This window comes from Gorilla gorilla, chromosome 23 (genome assembly GCF_029281585.2).
Source record: "Gorilla gorilla gorilla isolate KB3781 chromosome 23, NHGRI_mGorGor1-v2.1_pri, whole genome shotgun sequence".
Lineage (NCBI taxonomy): Eukaryota > Metazoa > Chordata > Mammalia > Primates > Hominidae > Gorilla > Gorilla gorilla.
Genome location: NC_086018.1, coordinates 16,761,736 through 16,780,558, shown reverse-complemented (window position 1 = coordinate 16,780,558; position 18,823 = coordinate 16,761,736). Strand labels below are relative to the sequence as shown.

Genomic DNA, 18,823 nt, shown 5'->3' with positions numbered 1-18,823 from the left:
GGTGCCAGCTGGTATAAAGGCTAGTTTACTTCCAGTTGACGCTTATTCTAGGTTGCGTACCTTTGGAATACCAGGACAAAGGAGGGGTAAGTTAACAGGGCCCTAGCCCCTGCTATGGTCCCCCTAGGCCCTCAAGTTGTTTGTTTGTTTTGTTTGTTTATTTTAAGACGGAGTCTCGCTGTCACCCGGGCTGGAGTGCAGTGGCACAATATCAGCTCACTGTAACCTCTGCCTCCTGGGTTCAAGCAATTCTCCTGCCTCAGCCTCCCAAGTAGCTGGGATTACAGGCACACACCACTACACCCAGCTAATTTTTATTTTTTTAGTAGAGGCGGGGTTTCACCATGTTGACCAGGCTGGTCTCAAACTCCTGACCTCAGGTGATCTACCCACCTCAGCCTCCCAAAGTGCTGGGATTATAGACATGAGCCACCGCTCCCAACCCAGGCCCTCAAGTTTGGTAGAAGTTCTGCCTAGCTTCTTCCTCATGGATAAATATTTCCAAAGCAAAGGCATTCCTCTTTGGATTTCTGTCTTACCCACAACATGGCTCAGTCATTTATCATTAACACATTAGCTCTCAGAAGTTTGCTGCTATTTGTCCACCTTTTTTTCTTTGTTGTCAGTGAGGAAGGCTGTTCTGAATTGCATGGTCTATTAATGGAAGGAAAGGCTTGTGATATCTTCTCAGATATCAGCTGCAGATGCTAACATTTTCTAAAATAATTTGTTCCCTGAATTATCTGGCTTTTCTGGGTTCAATCTTTGATTTGTTCATTGCGGTCTTTACTTGAGGACATTTTACCCTATCTGGAAATCCTTGGTTATCAGGTTGTAGTTACAAGTGAAGAACTCAGATTGATAGTGGCCTCAGGTTTCCTTTTCAAGAGTACAGCTGTTTGCTTAGCACAGCTTAGCACATCTCACCTCCAGGACAGGCCGATGAGCCATCTACTAGAGTGGGAGGCAGGCAGAAACCTGCCCAATGAGTCCCCCTCATGGGCAGGTTGTGGAGCTTCATTCTGTCAGCCTTAGCCCAAGATGCCAGCCAAAGCTCACCATAGTAGTTCTCTTTCTCAGCCTGAAAGTAAGCACTCTGGGCCATGGTGGTATAGACAGAAGGAGCCACAAACAGGCTACCATTTGATGGCCATGATTTCTTCTTCTCCCCTCCTTCCTGCTGATTGTTCTTACCAACTCCAAACAGGACACTTCACTGAGGCTCTGCCTAAGAGAATCTGTGGTTCCCCTCCCAGAGTCACCTGTCAGTATGTACCACCCGCTTACCACCCTCTGTAAAGGTCTCCTAGCCCTTCCCTCATGGTTACAAGGTGGCTTCCATGTCCAAGATCAGGGAAGGAGAGAGAACAGGAGAAATCTGGCAACAGCAACATTCACCCTCTCATCAGAAAAGAAACGCTCTCCCAGAAACTAGTCTGTGCCTCACAGGCAACCATTAAATCACTTGGGCACCCACCTCTACTGCAAGGGAGGCTGGGAAAATGAGCAGGTTTTCTGCCTCTGTACAAAGAATATGTAAGAGAAGAGGATTTAGAGCAGACGTAGACATAGCCAATCCCAGTGTCTTCTGCCAGGTCCTCTCCTGATCTCAACACTATTCTGAATTTGTTCCTTTTTTTTCTGTATGTTTACTGTCTTTTCATCTAGATGTTGGGGCAGAGGAGATGAGTGAGCATGAGCCTTCTGTGCTCTTCTTGGGTTTATTTATCAACACTCTTTTATTTTATTTATGTGTTTATTTGAGACGAAGTCTCTCTCTGTCACCCAGGCTGGAGTGTGGAATGCAGTGGCCCACCTAAGCCTCCCAAAGTGCTGGGATTACAGGCGTGAGCCACCGTGCCTGGCCTTATTTATCAACACTTATGGTGAGAATTGGTCATTCAAGTGGAACTGATCCTTCAAATAACTGGGAAAATATAGCTGTGGTTGGAGGGTGGACTTCCAACCAGCCATGCTGACTCAGCGGCCCTCCCAAGAAGGCTCGTTAGGAGAGCATCATTTCACATGCTTAAGAGCCGCTTGTGTTTCCCTTTTTTTGAACTATCTATTGAAATACTTGTTGCCATTTGTTTTTCTCAATGGTTTGTAGGAACTCTATGTATATTATAGGAGCTCTTTATATACTCTTATTTGAGCTGCCAGTGCACCACACGGACACCAAAGGTTCAGGTTTCTTTCAACTTCAAGGATCCTTTGCATGGTTCAGTGTGCACGGGAGGAAAATGAGAAGCAGAAGGTTGGGGCACTAAGCAAACACCTTTCAGGTTCCTGGGCTTTGTTCTGGCTCCAGCCTCCCCAGCCAGGCCCTGTTCTTAGGAAGCCTCCCTTTGCTGTGGTCTTCAGTGTAAGACAGGGGTCCCCAACCTCTGGGCCACAGACCAGTCAGCAGCAACATTAAATTCTCATAGGAGCACAAACCCTATTGTGAACTTCACATATGAGAGATCTAGGTTGTGTGCTCCTTATGAGAATCTAATGCCTGATCATCTGAGGTGGAACAGTTTTATCCTGAAACCATCTTCCCCTCCCCCACTGGTCCATAAAAAAAAAACAGTCCTGGGTGCCAAAAAGGTTGGGGACTGCTGCTGTAAGACCTGTGGCAGTGGCCAGAGAGGTGGTGATTAAGTTGTGCGTTGCAGGCCGTACAAAGAGCTATACATCGCATCCTGAAAGAGTGGAGAAAACCATCCTTTACTGAGAGCTGAAGGGTGAGGAAATATCAATAATACTTGGTTGCTCTTTATATTGCCTTCAGGCCAGAGGGCAAGTCCTCTTGCAGCTTCTTCCTAGTACCACAGGCAGGCAGAATGTTTTGCTTTGTTTATAGCAGTTTTTCGCTGAATCTTTAGGGTTTTCCATATATAAGATCATGTCATCTGTGAACAGAGATAATTTTACTTCTTTTTTCCCAATTTGGTTGCCTTTTATTTCTTCTCCTTGCCTAATTGATCTGTCTAGGACTTTTAATACTACGTTAAATATTAATGCTGGAAGCAGGCATCCTTCTCTTGTTCCTGATATTAAAGGAAAAGCTTTTAGTCTTTTACCATTAAGTACGATGTTAGCTGTGGGCTTTTTATTTATGGTCTTTACTATTTCGAGATAGTTTTCTTCCATTCCTAGTTTGTTGAGTGCTTTTATCAAGAAAGAATGTTGCATTTTCTCAGGTGCTTTTTCTGCGTTAAGATGATCGTGTCATTTTAAAATTTTCTTTTATTTCATTAATGTGATGTATTACAGTGATTGGTTTTCATATGTTAAACCATTCTTGCATTCAAGGAATAAATCCCACTTGGTCATGGTGTATAATTCTTTTAATGTACTTTGGAATTCTGTTTGCTGGCATTTTGTTGAGGATTTTTGGGTCACTGTTTACAAAGGATATTGATCTAATAGTTTTCTTGTAGTATCTTTGTCTAGCTTTGTCAGGGTAATGCTGTCCTCATAGAATGAAATAGGAAGTGTTCCTACCTATTTTGGAAGGAGGATTGGTGTTAATTCTTTAAGTGTTTGGTAGAATACATCAGAGAAACTATATGATCCTAGGCTTTTCTTTATGAGAGGGTTTGTTTTATTGATTCAGTTTTCTTGCTCATTAGAGATCCGTTCAGATTTTTAATTTCTTTATGAGCCAGTCTTGGTAAGTTGTTTCCATTTTATGTAGGTTATCAGATTTATTGTCATATAGTTGTTCATGCTGTTCTCTTATTTATAATCTTTTTTATTTTTGTGGCATTGGTTGTAATGTCCCTGCTTTCATTTTTGATTTTCATTATTTGGATCTTGTCTCTCTTTTTATTATGTAGTCTAGCTAAAAGTTTGTCAATTTTGTTCATCTTTTCAAAGAATCAACTTTTGGTTTCATTGATTATCTCTATTATTTTCCATTTATCTTGTCCCATTATCTTTATTATTTTCTTCTGCTAGCTTTGGGTATAGTTCTTTTTCTAGTTCCTTAAGGTGTAATGTTAGATTATTGATTTGAGATCAGCTTTCACTGCATACTGTAAGTTTTGGTATGTTGTATTTTCATTTTCATTTGTCTCACTTTGTTTAATAGTGTGTTTTTTCAGCCAGGCGTGGTGGCTCACACCTGTAATCCCAGCACTTTGGGAAGCTGAGGTGGGAAGATCACTTGAGGTCAGGAATTCGAGACCAGCCTGAGCAACATAGCAAGACTCTTTCTCTCTCTGTCTTTTTTTTTTTTTTTCTCCTCACTGAGGCCTCAACCTTCTGGCTCAATCAATCCTCCTGCCTCTGCCTCCCGAGTAGCTGGGATTACAGGCGTACACCACCACACCCAACTAATTGTATCTTTTGTAGAGATGGGGTTTTCTCCATGTTGCCCAGGCTGGTCTCAAATTCCTAGGCTCAATCAATCCACCCGTCTCAGGCTCCCAAAGTGTTGGGATTACAGGTGTAAGCCACCACACCCAACCAACTCCATCTCTTTTTATAAAAATACATGAAATTTAAAATAACAGTGTGTTTTCCAACTTCCACAATGTTGTAGATTTTTGGAGACAGAGTCTGACTCTGCCACCCAGGCTGGAGTACATTGGTGTAATCTCGGCTTACTTCAACCTCCACCTCCCAGGCTCAAGTGGGCCTCCCATCTCAGCCTCCTGAGTAGCTGGGACCACAGATGTGCGCCACCACGCCTGGCAAATTTTTTTTTTTTATTTTTTTTCTTGGTAGAGGTGGGATTTTGCTGTGTTGCCCAGGCTGGTCCCAAACTCCTGAGCTCAAGCAATCCACCTACCTCAGCCTCCCAAAGTGCTGGGATTACAGGTGTGAGCCACTGCACCTGGCCTCTTTCTTTCCTTTGAATATGTCATCCCACTGACTATGCTGATAATCTTATTGAATATCCTATTTACATGAGTTGCTTTTCTTTTTTTTTTTTTGACATTTTAGTGCACCCATCACCTGAGCAGTGTACACTGTACCCAATGTGTAGTCTTTTATCCCTCACCCTCTTCACCCTTCCCCCTGAGTCCCCAAAGTCCATTACATCATTGTTATACCTTTGCATCCTCATAGGTTAGCTCCTACTTATAAGTGAGAACATATAATGTTTGGTTTTCCATTCCTGAGTTACTTCACTTAGAATAATGGTCTCCAACTCCATCCAGGTTGCTGTGAATGCCATTATTTCATTCCTTTTTAAGGCTGAGTAGTATTCCATGGTGTATATATACCACATTTTCTTTATCCACTCATTGGTTGTTGGACATTTAGACTGGTTCCGTATTTTTGCAGTTGCAAATGGTGCTGCTATAAACGTGTGTACAAGTGTATTGTTCACATAATGACTTCTTTTCCTCTGGGTAGATACACAGTAGTGGGATTGCTGGATCAAGTGGTAGTTCTACTTTTAGTTCTTTAAGGAATCTCTGGCCAGGTGCAGTGGCTCATGCCTGTAATCCCAGCACTTTGGGAGGCTGAGGCAGAAAGATCACCTGAGGTCAGGAGTTCGAGACCAGCGCAGGCAACATGGTGAAACCCTGTCTCCACTAAAAATACAAAAAATTAGCCAACCGTGGTGGCGCATGCCTATAGTCCTAGCTACTCAGGAGGCTGAAGGAGGAGAATCACTTGAACCCAGGAGGCAGAGGTTCCAGTGAGCCGAGATCGCGCCACTGCATTCCAGCCTAGGTGACAGAGTGAGACTCCATCTCCAGAACGAGTCCCCATACTGTTTTCCACAGTGGTTGTACTAGTTTACATTCCCACCAGCAGTGTAAAAGTGTTCCCTTTTCACCACCTCCATGCTAATATCTATTTTTTTTATTTTTTAATTATGGCTATTCTTGCAGGAGTAAGGTGGTATGTCATTGTGGTTTTGATTTGCATTTCCCTGATAATTAGTGATGTTGAGCATTTTTTTCATATGTTTGTTGGTCATTTGTATATCTTCTTTTGAGAATTGTCTATTCATGTTCTTTGTCCACTTTTTAATGGGGTTATTTGTTTTTATCTTGCTGATTTGTTTGAGTTCCTTGTAGATTCCAGATATTAGTCCTTTGTCAGATGCATAGTTTGCAAATATTTTCTCCCACTCTGTGGGTTGTCTGTTTACTCTGCTGATTATTTCTTTTGCTGTGCAGAAGCTTTTAAGTTTAATTAGGTGCCATCTCTTTATCCTTGTTTTTGTTGCATTTGCTTTTGGGTTCGTAGTCATGAACTATTTGCCTAAGCCAATGTCTAGGAGAGTTTTTCCGATGTTATCTTCTAGAATTGTTGTGGTTTCAGATCGTACCTTTAAGTCTTTGATCCATCTTGAATTGATATTTGTATAAGATGAGAGATGAGGATCCAGCTTCATTCTTCTATATGTGGCTTGCCAATTATCCCAGCACCACTTGTTGAATAGGGTGTTTGTTCCCCACTCAGTATTTTTGTTTGCTTTGTTGAAGATCTGTTGGCTGTAAGTATTTGGCTTTATTTCTGGGTTCTCTATTCTGTTCCATTGGTCTGTTTGCCTATTTTTATACCAGTACCATGCTGTTTTGGTGGTAACTATATCCTTGTAGTATAGTTTGATGTCGGGTAATGTGATGCCTCCAGCTTTATCTTGCTTTGGCTATTTGGGCTCTTTTTTGTTCCATATTTTTTTTTTTGAAACAGGGTCCCACTCTGTCACCCAGGTTGGAGTGCAGTGGCACAATCTCGGCTCATGGCAAACTCTGCCTCCAAGGCTCAAGTGATCCTGCACCTCAGCCTCCTGAGTAGCTGGGACTACAGCATGTGCCAGCACACCCGGCTAATTTTTGTATGTTTTGTAAAGATAGGGTTTCACCATGTTGTCTAGGGTGGTCTCGAACTCCTGGGCTCAAGTGATCTGCCCATCTTAGCCTCCCAAAGTGCTGGGATTACAGACGTGAGCCACCACACCCAGCTGATTTTTGTATATTTTGTAGAGACAGAGTTTCGCCATGTTGCCCAGGCTGGTTTCGAACTCCTGGGCTCAAGTGATCTGCCTACCTTAGCCTCCCAAAGTGCTGGAATTACAGGCGTGAGCCACCACACCCTGCTGTGGTTTCTTGTGAATTTTAGGGTTGTTTTTTCTAGTTCTGTGAAGAATAATCATGGTAGTTTGATGGGAATTGCATTGAATCTGTAGATTGCTCTTAGCAGTATGGTCATTTTTAATTTTACCTACCATGAGCATTAGATGTGTTTCCATTTGTTTGTGTTGTCTATGATTTCTTTCAGCAATCAGTTTTTCAGTTTTTCTTGTAGAGATCTTTCACATCCTCGGTTAGGTATATTCTGAAGTATTTTATTTTATTTTATTTTATTTGCAGCTATTGTAACAAGAGGTTCTTGATTTGATTCTCAGCTTGGTCGTTGTTGGTATACAGCAGTGTTACTGATTTGTGTACATTGATTTTGTACCCTGAAAGTTTACGGAATTCATTTATTAGATCTAGGAGCTTTTTGGATGAGTCTTTAGGGTTTTCTAGGTATACGATCATATCATTGGCAAACAGCGATATTTTGACTTCCCCTTTACATATTTGGATGCCCTTTATTTCTTTCTCTTGTCTGTTTGCTCTGGCTAGGACTTCCAGTACAATGTTGAATAGCAGTGGTGACAGTGGGCATCCTTGTCTGTTAGAGTTCTCAGGGGGAACCCTTTTATCTTTTCCCTGTTCGGTATAAAGTCGACTGTGAGTTTGTCATAGTGGCTTTTATTACCTTGAGGTATTTCCATTCTATGACGGTTTTGCTGAGGGCTTTAATCGAAGGCATGCTAGATTTTGTCAGATGCCTTTTCTGCATCTATTGAGATGATCATATGATTTTGTTTTTAATTCTGTTTATGTGATGTATCTCATTTATTGACTTGCGTACGTTAAGTCTTCCCTGTATCCCTGGTATGAAACCCACTTGATCATGGTGTATTATCTTTTTGATACACCATTGGATTCGATTAGGTAGTATTTTGTTGAGGATTTTTGCATCTATGTTCACCAGGGATATTGGTCTGTAGATTTCATTTTTTGTTATGTCCTTTCCTGGTTTTGGTATTAGGGTGATACTGGCTTCATAGAGTGATTTAGGGAGATTCCCTCTTTCTCTGTCTTTTGTAATAGCTTCAGTAATATTGGTGCAAATTCTTCTTTGAATGTTCAATAGAATTCAGCTGTGAATCCATCTGGTCCCAGACTGTTTTTTTGTTGGCAATTTTTAAATTACTGTTTCAGTCTTGCTACTTATTATTGGTCTGTTAAAAGTTTCTATTTTTTCTTGAATGAATCTAGGAGGGTTATATATTTCCAGGAATTTATCCATTTCCTCTAGATTTTCTAGTTTGTGTGCATAAAGGTGTTCATAGTAGTCTTGAATGATCTTTTCTATTTCTGTGGTATCAGTTGTAATATCTTTAATTTTGTTTCTAATTTAGCTTAATTGGATCTTTTTTTTTTTTTTTTTTTTTTTTTTTGAGAACAGAGTCTCGCTCTGTCGCCCAGGCTGGAGTGCAGTGGTGCATCTCGGCTCACTACAACCTCTGCCTCCCAGGTTCAAGCAATTCTCAGGCCTCAGCCTCCCAAGTAGCTGGGACTACAGGCATGCGTCACCACACCCAGCTAATTTTTTTCTATTTTTAATAGAGACGGGGTTTTGGCATTTTGGCCAGGCTGGTCTTGAACTCCTGACCTCAAGTGATCCTCCTGCCTTGGCCTCCAAAATTGCTGGGATTACAGACACGAGCCACCGTGCTTGGCCTTTTTCATACTTTTTGATGTAAGCATTTAATGCTATGAACTTTCCTCTTAGCACCACTTTTGCTGTGTCCCAGAGGTTTTGATAAGCTGTGTCATTATTCAGTTCATAAAACTTTTTAATTTCCATCTTGATTTCATTGTTTACCCAAAGATCATTCAGGAGCATATTTTTTAATTTCCATGTATTTGTATAGTTTTGAGGGTTCCTTTTGGAGTTAATTTCCAATTTTATTTTACTGTGGTCTGAGAGGGTACTTGATATAATTTCGATTTTCTTAAGTTTATTGAGAGTTGTTTTGTGGCCTATCATATGGTCTTTCTTGGAGAATGTTCCATGTGCTGATGAAAAGAATGTATATTCTGCAGTTGTTGGGTAGAATGTTCTGTAAATATGTGTTAAGTCCATTTGTTCTAGGGTATAGTGTAAGTCCATTGTTTCTTTGTTGCTTTTCTGTCTTGATGACCTGTCTAGTGTTGAAGTCCCCGCTGTTATTGTGTTGCTGTGTATCTCATTTCTTACGTTGAGTACTAATTGTTTTATAAATTTGGGAGCTCCCATGCTAGGTGCATATGTATTTAGGATTGTGATATTTTCCTGTTGGACTGATCCTTTTATCATTATGTAATGTCCCTTTTTGCCTTTTTCAACTATTGTTGCTTTAAAGTCTGTTTTGTCTGATATAAGAATAGCTATTTCTGCTCGCTTTTGGTTTGTATTTGCATGGAATATCTTTTTTCACCCCTTTACCCTCAATTTATGTGAGTCCATATGTGTTAGCGGATATTTGGTTGGTGGATTTGTATCCATTCTGCCATTCTGTATCTTTTAAGTGGAGCATTTAGACTATTTACATTCAATGTTAGTATCGAGATGTGAGGTACTGTTTTATTTACCATGCTTGTTTTTACCTGAATACCATCTTTTTTTGTTGGTTTTTTTTTTTTTCATTTTGTTATTGTTTTATAGACCCTGTGAGTTTTATGCTTTAAGGAAGTTCTATTTTGGTGTATTTCAAGGTTTTGTTTCAAGATTTAGAACTCCTTTTAGCATTTCTTGTAGTGCTGGCTTGGTGGTGGCAAATTCTCTCAGCGTTTGTTTGTCTGAAAAAGACTTTATGCCTCCTTCATATATGACACTTAATTTTGCTGGATACTAAATTCTTGGCTGGCAGTTAGTTTGTTTGAGGAAGCTAAAAATAGGAAACCAAACCCTTCTGGCTTGTAGGGTATCTGCTGAGAAATCTGCTGTTAATCTGATAGGTATTCTGGCCAGGCGCAGTGGCTCATTCCTGTAATCCCAACACTTAGGGAGGCCAAGGTGGGTGGATCATTTAAGGTCAGGAGTTCAAGACCAGCCTGGCCCACACGGTGAAAGCCCACCTCTAATAAAAATACACAAATTATCCAGGCCTGGTGGCAGGGGCCTGTAGTCCCAGCTACTTGGGAGGCTGAGGCAGGAGAATTGCGTGAACCCGGGTGGCAGAGATTGCAGTGAGCCAAGATTGCACCACTGCACTCCAGCCTGGATGACAAAGCAAGACTCCGTCTCAAAAAAAAAAATCTGATAGGCTTTCGTGTATAGGTTACCTGATGCTTTTGCCTTACAGCTCTTAAGATTCTTTCCTTTGTCTTGACTTTAGATAACCTGATGACTATGTACCTGGGTGATGATCTTTTTGTGATAAATTTCCCAGGTGTTCTTTGAGCTTCTTGTATTTGGATGTCTAGATCTCTAGCAAGGTCAGGGAAGCTTTCCTCGACTATCCCCACAAATACGTTTTTCAGACTTTTAGATTTCTCTTCTTAGGAACACCATTTATTCTTATTCTTAGGTTTGGCCATTTAACATGATCCCAGATTTCTTGGAGGCTTTGTTCATTTTTTTAAAAAATTATTTTTTCTTTGTTTTTGTCTGATTCAAAGTCTTGTCTTTGAATTCTGAAGTTCTCTCTTCTACTTCTTCGATTCTATTGTTGAAACTTTCTAGTGCATTTTGTATTTCTCTAAGTGTGTCTTTCATTTCCAGAAGTTTTGATTTTTGATTTTTTGATTTTTTCTTTACGATACCGATTTCTCTGGAGCATTTTACATCCATATCCTATATATTTTTTAAAATTTCTTTAAGTTGATTTTCACCTTTGGTATCTCCTTGAGTAGCTTAATAATCAGCCTTCTGAATTCTTTGGCAATTCAGAGATCACGCCACTGCACTCCGGCCTGGACAACAGAGCAAGACCCTGTCTCAAAAAAAAAAGAAAAAGAAAAAGCCAAAAAGTTCTGCCTTTTTAAGCCAAATAATGAAAATGTACTTTGTAATTATTCTTGGTTTGGATCCATTGCTGAGGAGCTAGTGTGGTCTTTTGGAGGTATTATAGAACCTTGTTTTGTCATTATTGCCAGAATTACTTTTCTGATTACTTCTCATTTGGGTAGACTACTTCAGTGGAAAAATCTGAAACTCAGAGGCTGCTGTTGAGATTATTTTGTCCCACAGGGTGATCCCTTGATTTGGTGCACTTCCCCTTCCCCTAGGGATGGAGATTCCTATGAGCCAGACTGCGGTGATTATTATTGCCCTTCTGGGTCTAGCCACCCAGTGGGGCTACCAGGCTCTGGGCCCATGCTGGGGAACCTCTGCAAAGAACCCGGTGATGTGATCCATCTTCAGATCTCCCAGCTGTGGATACCAGCACCTGCTGTGGTGGTGGTGCCAGGGGAATAGAATAGACTCTGTGGGAGTCCTTGTTTGTAGATATGTTTAGTGTGCAGGCTTTCTCAAATGCTGGTTATGCTATCAGTGAAGTCATCATGTGGACACACTCAGGACCACTGGTTAGAAAGGATGTTGCAGGCAGTGGAATTAGCTGTTGTTTTTCTCCTTCCTTGGAGCAGGGTTGTTCTGTTATGAATTGCTGTAATGTCCTGAGTTAGTTGGCCTCCAGCCAGGAGGTGGCACTTTTGAGAGAGCACCAGAGTTTTTCACCTGTCTTGTGGAATTTGCAGCAGCCTGCCACTTCTTTCAAAGGATCTGTGATTTCTTTTGGTCTTCCTGGTGTGCTTTTGCAGTGGTTCCTGAATTCTCTACTCAAATTACTGGCCAGATGAGATCACCTAGGGTTCAAGGTCCTCTTCCAAGCTCAGTCGTTATTGGAATAGCAGAATTCATTTCCTTGTTAGCTTTCCACCTGCCTCCTCCATCTTTAAGCCAGCAGTTGTGCGTGTAGTTCTTCACAAACTTCAAATCCCTCTCATGAGTCACTTTTCTTTTGCCACTTTCAAGATTGTCTCTTTTGAGAATTATAAAGTATCTAAGAATAAATCTAACAAAGGATGTACATAGCCTATATGCTAAGAATTATAAACGTTTACTTAAAGTCGTTAAAGAAAACCTGGACAAACGATGAGAAAGTGCAGTACAGTAAAAGACGCCAACCGTTTCTAAACAGACCTACTGACTCAATGCATCTCTAATCAAATGCCCACTAGAGGTTTCAATGAAACTTGACAAGCTAATTCAACAATTTATATGAAGCAGTAAAAAGCCAAGAATAGTTAAGACATTCACTATGCTACCAGATATTTGGGTTTATTATGAAGCCAGAGTAATTTAGATACTTTGCTATATGAGAGAGAAGACAAAACAGATACAGTGGGAAAAATAGGGGGGCTATTCAATAAATGGAGTTTGGGAAACTGGTTATTTATATGTAACTAAGTAAAAGCAGATCTTCAGTTCATAAAAATATACCTCCAAAGGGTTAAGAATTAAATGTCAAAAGTGTTCATCTAAATGTCAAAATGTAAAAAAGTTCTGGTTCGGCACGGTGGCTCACGCCTGTAATCCCAGCACTTTGGGAGGCCGAGGTGGACAGATCACTTGAGGCCTGGAGTTCAAGACCAGCCTGGCCAACGTGGCGAAACCCCATCTCTACTAGAAATACAAAAATTAGCCGGGTGTGTTGGCACATGCCTGTAGTCCCAGCTACTCAGGAGGCGAAGACACAAGAATTGCTTGAACCTGAGAGGCAGAGGTTGCAGTGAGCCAAGATCACGCCACTGCACTCCAGCCTGGGCAACAGAGCGCAAGACCCTGTCTCAAAAAAAAAAAAGTCAAAAAGTTCTGCCTTTTTAAGCCAAATAATGAAAATGTAGTTTGTAATTATAACATATGTAGAAGTGAAGTGGCATGACAGCAGTATCACAGACGCCAGGAGTGGGGATATGAAAGTATACCATTAAAAGACTTTTACACATTATGCAAAGTGATATCATAATACTTGAAGACAGACTATGATAAGTAAAGGCATATACTGTATGTTATATGCCCTAGAGCAACCACCAAAACCAAAAAATAAAACTCATGCACATACACATACAAATCCCAAAGCAGTAAAAAGAATCGTAGCTAAAAAACTAACAAATAGATAAAATTGAATGATAGAAAATAATACATTCATTCAAAAGAAGGCAAAAAAACATACATAGGATGGTAGATTTAAACCCTAATATATCAATAATCATTAAATATAGGTCTAAAAGGCATAGATTATCAGATTAGAATTAATAACAACCAGCTGTATGCTGCTTATAAGAAACCCAGCTTACATGTAATAACATAATGGCTTAAAAGTAAAAGGACTGCCGGGTGCATTGGTTCATGCCTTAATCCCAGCACTTTGGGAGGCCAAGGCAGGTGGATCACCTGAGGTCAGGCCTGGCTAATTTTAGTATTTTTAGTGGAGATGGGGTTTCGCCATGTTGGCCAGACTGGTCTCGAACTCCTGACTTCAAGTGATCCAGCCGCCTCAGCCTCCCAAAGTGCTGGGATTGTAGGCATGAGCCACCGCGCCTGGCCTAATTTTTGTATTTTTAGTAGAGATGGGGTTTCACCATGTTGGCTAGGCTGATTTCAAACTCCTGGCCTCAAGCGATCTGCCCGCCTTGGCCTCCCAAAGTGCTGAGATTACAGGCATGAGCCACTGTGCCCATCAGACATAAGACTTTAAAATAAATGTCTTAAAAAATGCTCAAGGAGAATACAGACAACTAAACAAAATCAGGAAAACTATATATGAAGAAAATGAGGGCCGGGCGCGGTGGCTCACGCCTGTAATCCCAGCACTTTGGGAGGCCAAGGCGGGCGGATCACAAGGTCAGGAGATCGAGACCATCCTTGCTAACATGGTGGAACCCCGTCTCTACTAAAAATACAAAAAAATTAGCCAGGCGTGGTGGCCGGCACCTGTAGTCCCAGCTACTCGGGAGGCTGAGGCAGGAGAATGGTGTGAACCCAGGAGGCGGAGCTTGCAGTGAGCCGAGATCACACCACTGCACTCCAGCCTGGGCAACAGATCGAGGCTCCATCTCAAGAAAAAAAAAAAGAAAATGAGAGTATCAACAAGGAGATAGAAATTCCAAAAAAAGAGCTAAACAGAAATCTGGAGTTTAAAAATACAATAACTGAATTGAAAAGTTCACTAGAAGGGTTCAACAGCAGACTCGAACAGGCAAAAGGGAAAATCAGCAAACTTGAAAACAGGTCATTTGAAATTATCAAGTATGAGGAGCAAAAAGAAAATAGAATGAAGAAAAGCAAACAAAGTCTAAGAGACTTACCAGACACCATCCAAGTATACCCATGAATCCATAATGGGAGTTCTGGAAGTGTAAGAGAGAGAAAGGAGTAGAGAGCTTATTTGAAGAAATACTGGCTGAAATTTTCCAAATTTGAGGAAAGACGGGGGGTCTACTAATACAAGAGCCTCAATGAACTCTAAGTAGGAAAATCCCAAAGGAACCTGCACTGAGACACATTAGTCAAACTGTGGGAAAGGAAAGACAAAGAGAAAATCTCATCCTTGATGTCAGTTTTAAAATAGTATTCCTGATGTTTTCTTTATGGTATAATTAACTTTTCCTTTCTATTTCTTTTTGAGCTAGTTTTGATAAATTATATTTTTCTAGGAATTTCTCCATTTTATCTAAATGTTCAAATTTCTTAGCATAAAGTTGATAGTAATCATATCTTTTTCTTTCTTCTATATCTGTAGTTATGTCTCTTTTTATTTCTAATATTATTTCTTTAAGCTTTCTCTCTCTTTCTTGATTAATCCTGCCAGACGTTTATCCTCAAGAAATGACTTTTGCCAGGCATAGTGGCTCATGCCTTTAATCCCAGCACTTTGGGAGAACAAGGCAGGAAGATCACTTGAGCTCAGGAGTTTGAGACCAGCCTGGCCAACAAGGTGAAACTCCGCTCTACTAAATATATAAAAATTAGCCAGACATGGTGGCACACACCTATAGTCCCAGCTACTCGGGTAACTGAGGCAGGAGGATCACTTGAGCCTGGGAGGTTGAGGCCGCAGCGAGCTGTGATTGCACCACTACGCTCCAGCCTGGGCAACAGAGCTAGACCCTGTCTCAAAAAAATAAATAAAATAAAATAAAATTGTTTTTCTAAATCTTCTCTATTAAATCTTTGTTTTCTATTTTATTTATTTCAATTTTTATTATCTCCTTTTTTAAAAAAAAATGTTTTTTTCTCATGTCCTTTTTTTCTTTAGTCTTTTTTTTTTTTTCCTTTCCCCTGATGGCTTTAGGTTGGAGTCTTGGCTTGTCATTCTTTCATGTTCTCTAATACAGTATAAGCTGTTGTTTCTAAATGCATCTAAAGTGCCCACTTTTGCTGAATCTTACCACTTTTGGAGTATTTTGTGTTGGTTTTTTTTTTACCATTCACTTGCAAGTCATTTTTAATTTCACTTAATTAGAATTCCCTTTTGACCCATGAGTTTTACTCAATTATTTTAGTTAGAAAACATGATCTATTTTAGGAGTTGACAAACTTTTCTGTAAAGGACCAGATAGTAAACATTTCAGGCTTTGCAAATCCATACAATCTCTGTTCTGACTACGGCACTCTGGTGTCAGAGCCTCCCTGTTGGAGTGTGGGCTGCTCCTCCATCAAACTTGGTCGCCAACAGCAGCCATTCTCCTGCTTATCCCATCTCTAACAACTTCTGTGTTACTCAAACCTAATATTTACACTTATTCTTTACTGTTACTTCTAAACTTGTTGCAGGTGTATCTGTCACCGTTAATTCAAGATCTTAGGCCTTCTCGTCCAGTGTTAAAGTTGTCTGGCTGGTAGTTTTCCCTTTGGAGCAGCCGTACTGCTCAGGAGTCTGCTCTTTTGGTCTGTGCAGCAGAGACCCCAACTGGCAATGCTTGTTTCAGACTGTGGTGCCAATATGCCCTGACATGGAGGATGTTTAGGCAACTAAGCATAGTTTGGTCAGCATCCGAACATCCTCCACATCAGGGGATACTGGCACCTCATTTGCGTTGCTGGAAAACTAAAGCCAGTCGCTGCCCCCCAGGTGCATCCTTGCTCTGGGGCTTGACCTCAAACCCCTGGCAAACATCAGCATGAGGGAACAGCCCCTCCTGAATGGCCAGCCACCTGACCCTCAGCCTTGTTCTACTCTCATCCTGCCCTGGATGGTCAGGGAACTGCTCAGTCACTATAAGGTCAGCAGTGGCTGTGCCCACGGATGGAGGAGCAGACCCTGCACTGGCCTCATCCTCCTTTATCCCCACACTGTGTTGCTCCCATTCCACCTGCCGCTTCATCCTGCACATTTGCCCCACAGCTCTCTCACAGTTTCTCACCTGCAGAGGAATTGTTCTTTCCTTCTCCCGTGAGCAGACACAAGGTTCTCTGCCAGGCCAGGAAAGTCCCCACAATCTAGGTCTCTTCACTGACACTTGCACTCAGCTGTCACTCTGTGTCCACAGGGTCTGCGGAAGAGGGAGCTGCTGAAGGAGCTGCTACCAGTCATTGGGCAGAACCTCCGATTCCAGCGCCTCTTCACCGAGTGTCAGGAACAGCTCGACATCCTGAGGGACAAGTAGCCTGCCCAGGCCTGCCCTGGCTGCAGCAAGGGCAGGGCCACACTCTCGCCGCTGATGACATGCAGGACCACCTCTCACCTGACCAGGCTGTAGGGGGAGGAGACACTGGCAGGAGATGTGCTGTCCTGCACCAGCGCCAGCCCAGCTCCCTGGGCAGATGTGCCCTGTGTCCTGGGTCTGACATTGCCTCAGGAGGGGGAAGCTCGTCCCTCCCTCCAAGCCCCCGATGCGGAGCTAGGGCTGGAGCTCTGCCCAGGTGCCCTGGGGCCAGCAAGGCAGTCCCAGGCCTGCCGTCTCCAGCACGGCCCCAAGGTGGACACTAGCCCCTGCTGCTGCAGGCGCCATGCTGCTTCAGCAGTGACGATTGAGCCATTTGTGAGAGAGAATCTGGAAGCGTTAGGTATTACAGCAGACTGACCTGAGACCTATGTAAAAGGAAAGCTGTTCCAACACACGGACTATTTTTGTACTAGAATTTGCTAACTTGTAATATTGAATTTCCTTTGGCCGATAATCAGGATTTCCCTATAAGTCACTTGGACATTGGTCACTTGTAGGAAATTTAAACTCTAATTATGACAGCTACACTGAAAAATAATTGTACTGAAATTAACTTGTCTATCTTCATTTGGTTTTAATTTTTAAATGTTTGTAAAAAGAGACTGTTTTGGGGGAATGGGGCAAAGGGGTGGGCGATTTCTTTTGTAAGTGTAAAATAAATGAACACGCATTGAATACCAAACCCTCCTGATTTCTCTTGCCTTTTCCTTCTAACTTTCATCCTCCCCACACAGTGCATCTCTCTCCTGAAGTAGATGGTGACAGAACATGAGAGCCAGAAGGGATCCTTTGTGTCATGTCATTCCCCCCTGTCATGGTTAATACTGAGTGTCAACTTGATTGGATTGAAGGATGCAATATTGATCCTGGATGTGTCTGTGAGGGTGTTGCCAAAGGAGATTAACGTTTGAGTCAGGCTGGGGAAGGCAGAGCCACTCTTAATCAGGTGGGCACCATCTAATCAGCTGCCAATGAATATAAAGCAGGCAGAAAAACGTGAAGAGATGAGACTTGCTTAGCCTCCCAGCCTACATCTTTCTCCCATGCTGGATGCTTCCTGCCCTCAAACATCGGACTCCCAAGTTCTTCAATTTTGGGACTCGGACTGGCTCTCCTTGCTCCTCAGCTTGCAGATGGCCTATTGTGGGACCTTGTGATTGTGTAAGTTAATACTTAATAAACTTTCATATATATCCTGTTAGTTCTGTCCCTGTAGAGAACCCTAATATACCCCCCATGCAGAAATTCATTTCACAGTGTAGAGTGGTCACTTCTGTGGTCATGAAGCATCATAGGTCACCTTGCACACGTCATCTCACAAGTGAGGAGTCATGGTTCATGGTTCTGGTCTTGCTGTGCCCCAGGTGCAGATCATACTGTGCACCAAGGGCTGCAGCTGTTTGGACAATTTCATGAAATCAGAATTTACAGTCTTGGGTATATTGGAGAATTATCAGCAAAGTTGGAATTTTATTAGAAAGTGATCCAGACGTTGATCTACAGGAGAAGAAACAGAATCACAGAATCTAAGCACAGTGAGGGCTGAGTACCACCCACTCCTGGGTCCTGATCTTTGTCACCACCACCCAGTGTGTGGGTCTGAGCCTGGGGAAGGAGCCTTGGACTTGGAGTCAGAGGCCGGGGTAACTGACCACTGATCTCTGGCCTAGCAGCCATTCCACTCCATGTCTCACTCGGATGTCAAGTGGCTGGATGAGATCCAGGCATGTGTGCATGCCAAATAAAGCCAGGATAGTTTGTGTGAGTGTGTGTGTGTGTACACATAAAAAGCCAGGCTGCAAGTGGGACTCTTCCTTAAGGAATGAAGAGCCAGAGACTTGCTGTGCAGGTGAGGCAGCTCCCTTAGCAACTATGCAGCAAGACATTGAGAGCTTTGTGGAGCTCCAGGAAGCAATATATGCCAACAGGCCTGTCTGGACTCCAAACCAGCAAACATCTGGGCCTCAGTTTTTTAGCTGTCAAATAGAGATTGAGACTAAAAAAATCTGCACTGGGGTTGGGCACAGTGGCTCACACCTATAATCCCAGCACTTTGGGAGGCCGAGGCGGGCAGATCACGAGGTCAGGAG

The 18,823-nt window shown here is 42.1% G+C and overlaps 1 protein-coding gene across 8 annotated transcripts in view; it reads left to right on the top strand.

Moving 5' to 3' along the window:
- Window positions 1-17,415, top strand: part of HIRA (histone cell cycle regulator) — a 101,603-nt gene extending 84,188 nt beyond the window's left edge. For all 8 annotated transcript variants that reach the window (XM_055374945.2, XM_019018360.4, XM_004063015.5 and 5 more), the window contains one exon: window positions 16,557-17,415. In XM_055374945.2, the coding sequence (XP_055230920.1) occupies window positions 16,557-16,996 (440 nt within the window). In that variant the 3' untranslated portion in view covers window positions 16,997-17,415. The remainder of the gene's footprint in view (window positions 1-16,556) is intronic.
- The last annotated feature ends 1,408 nt before the right edge of the window (window positions 17,416-18,823 follow it).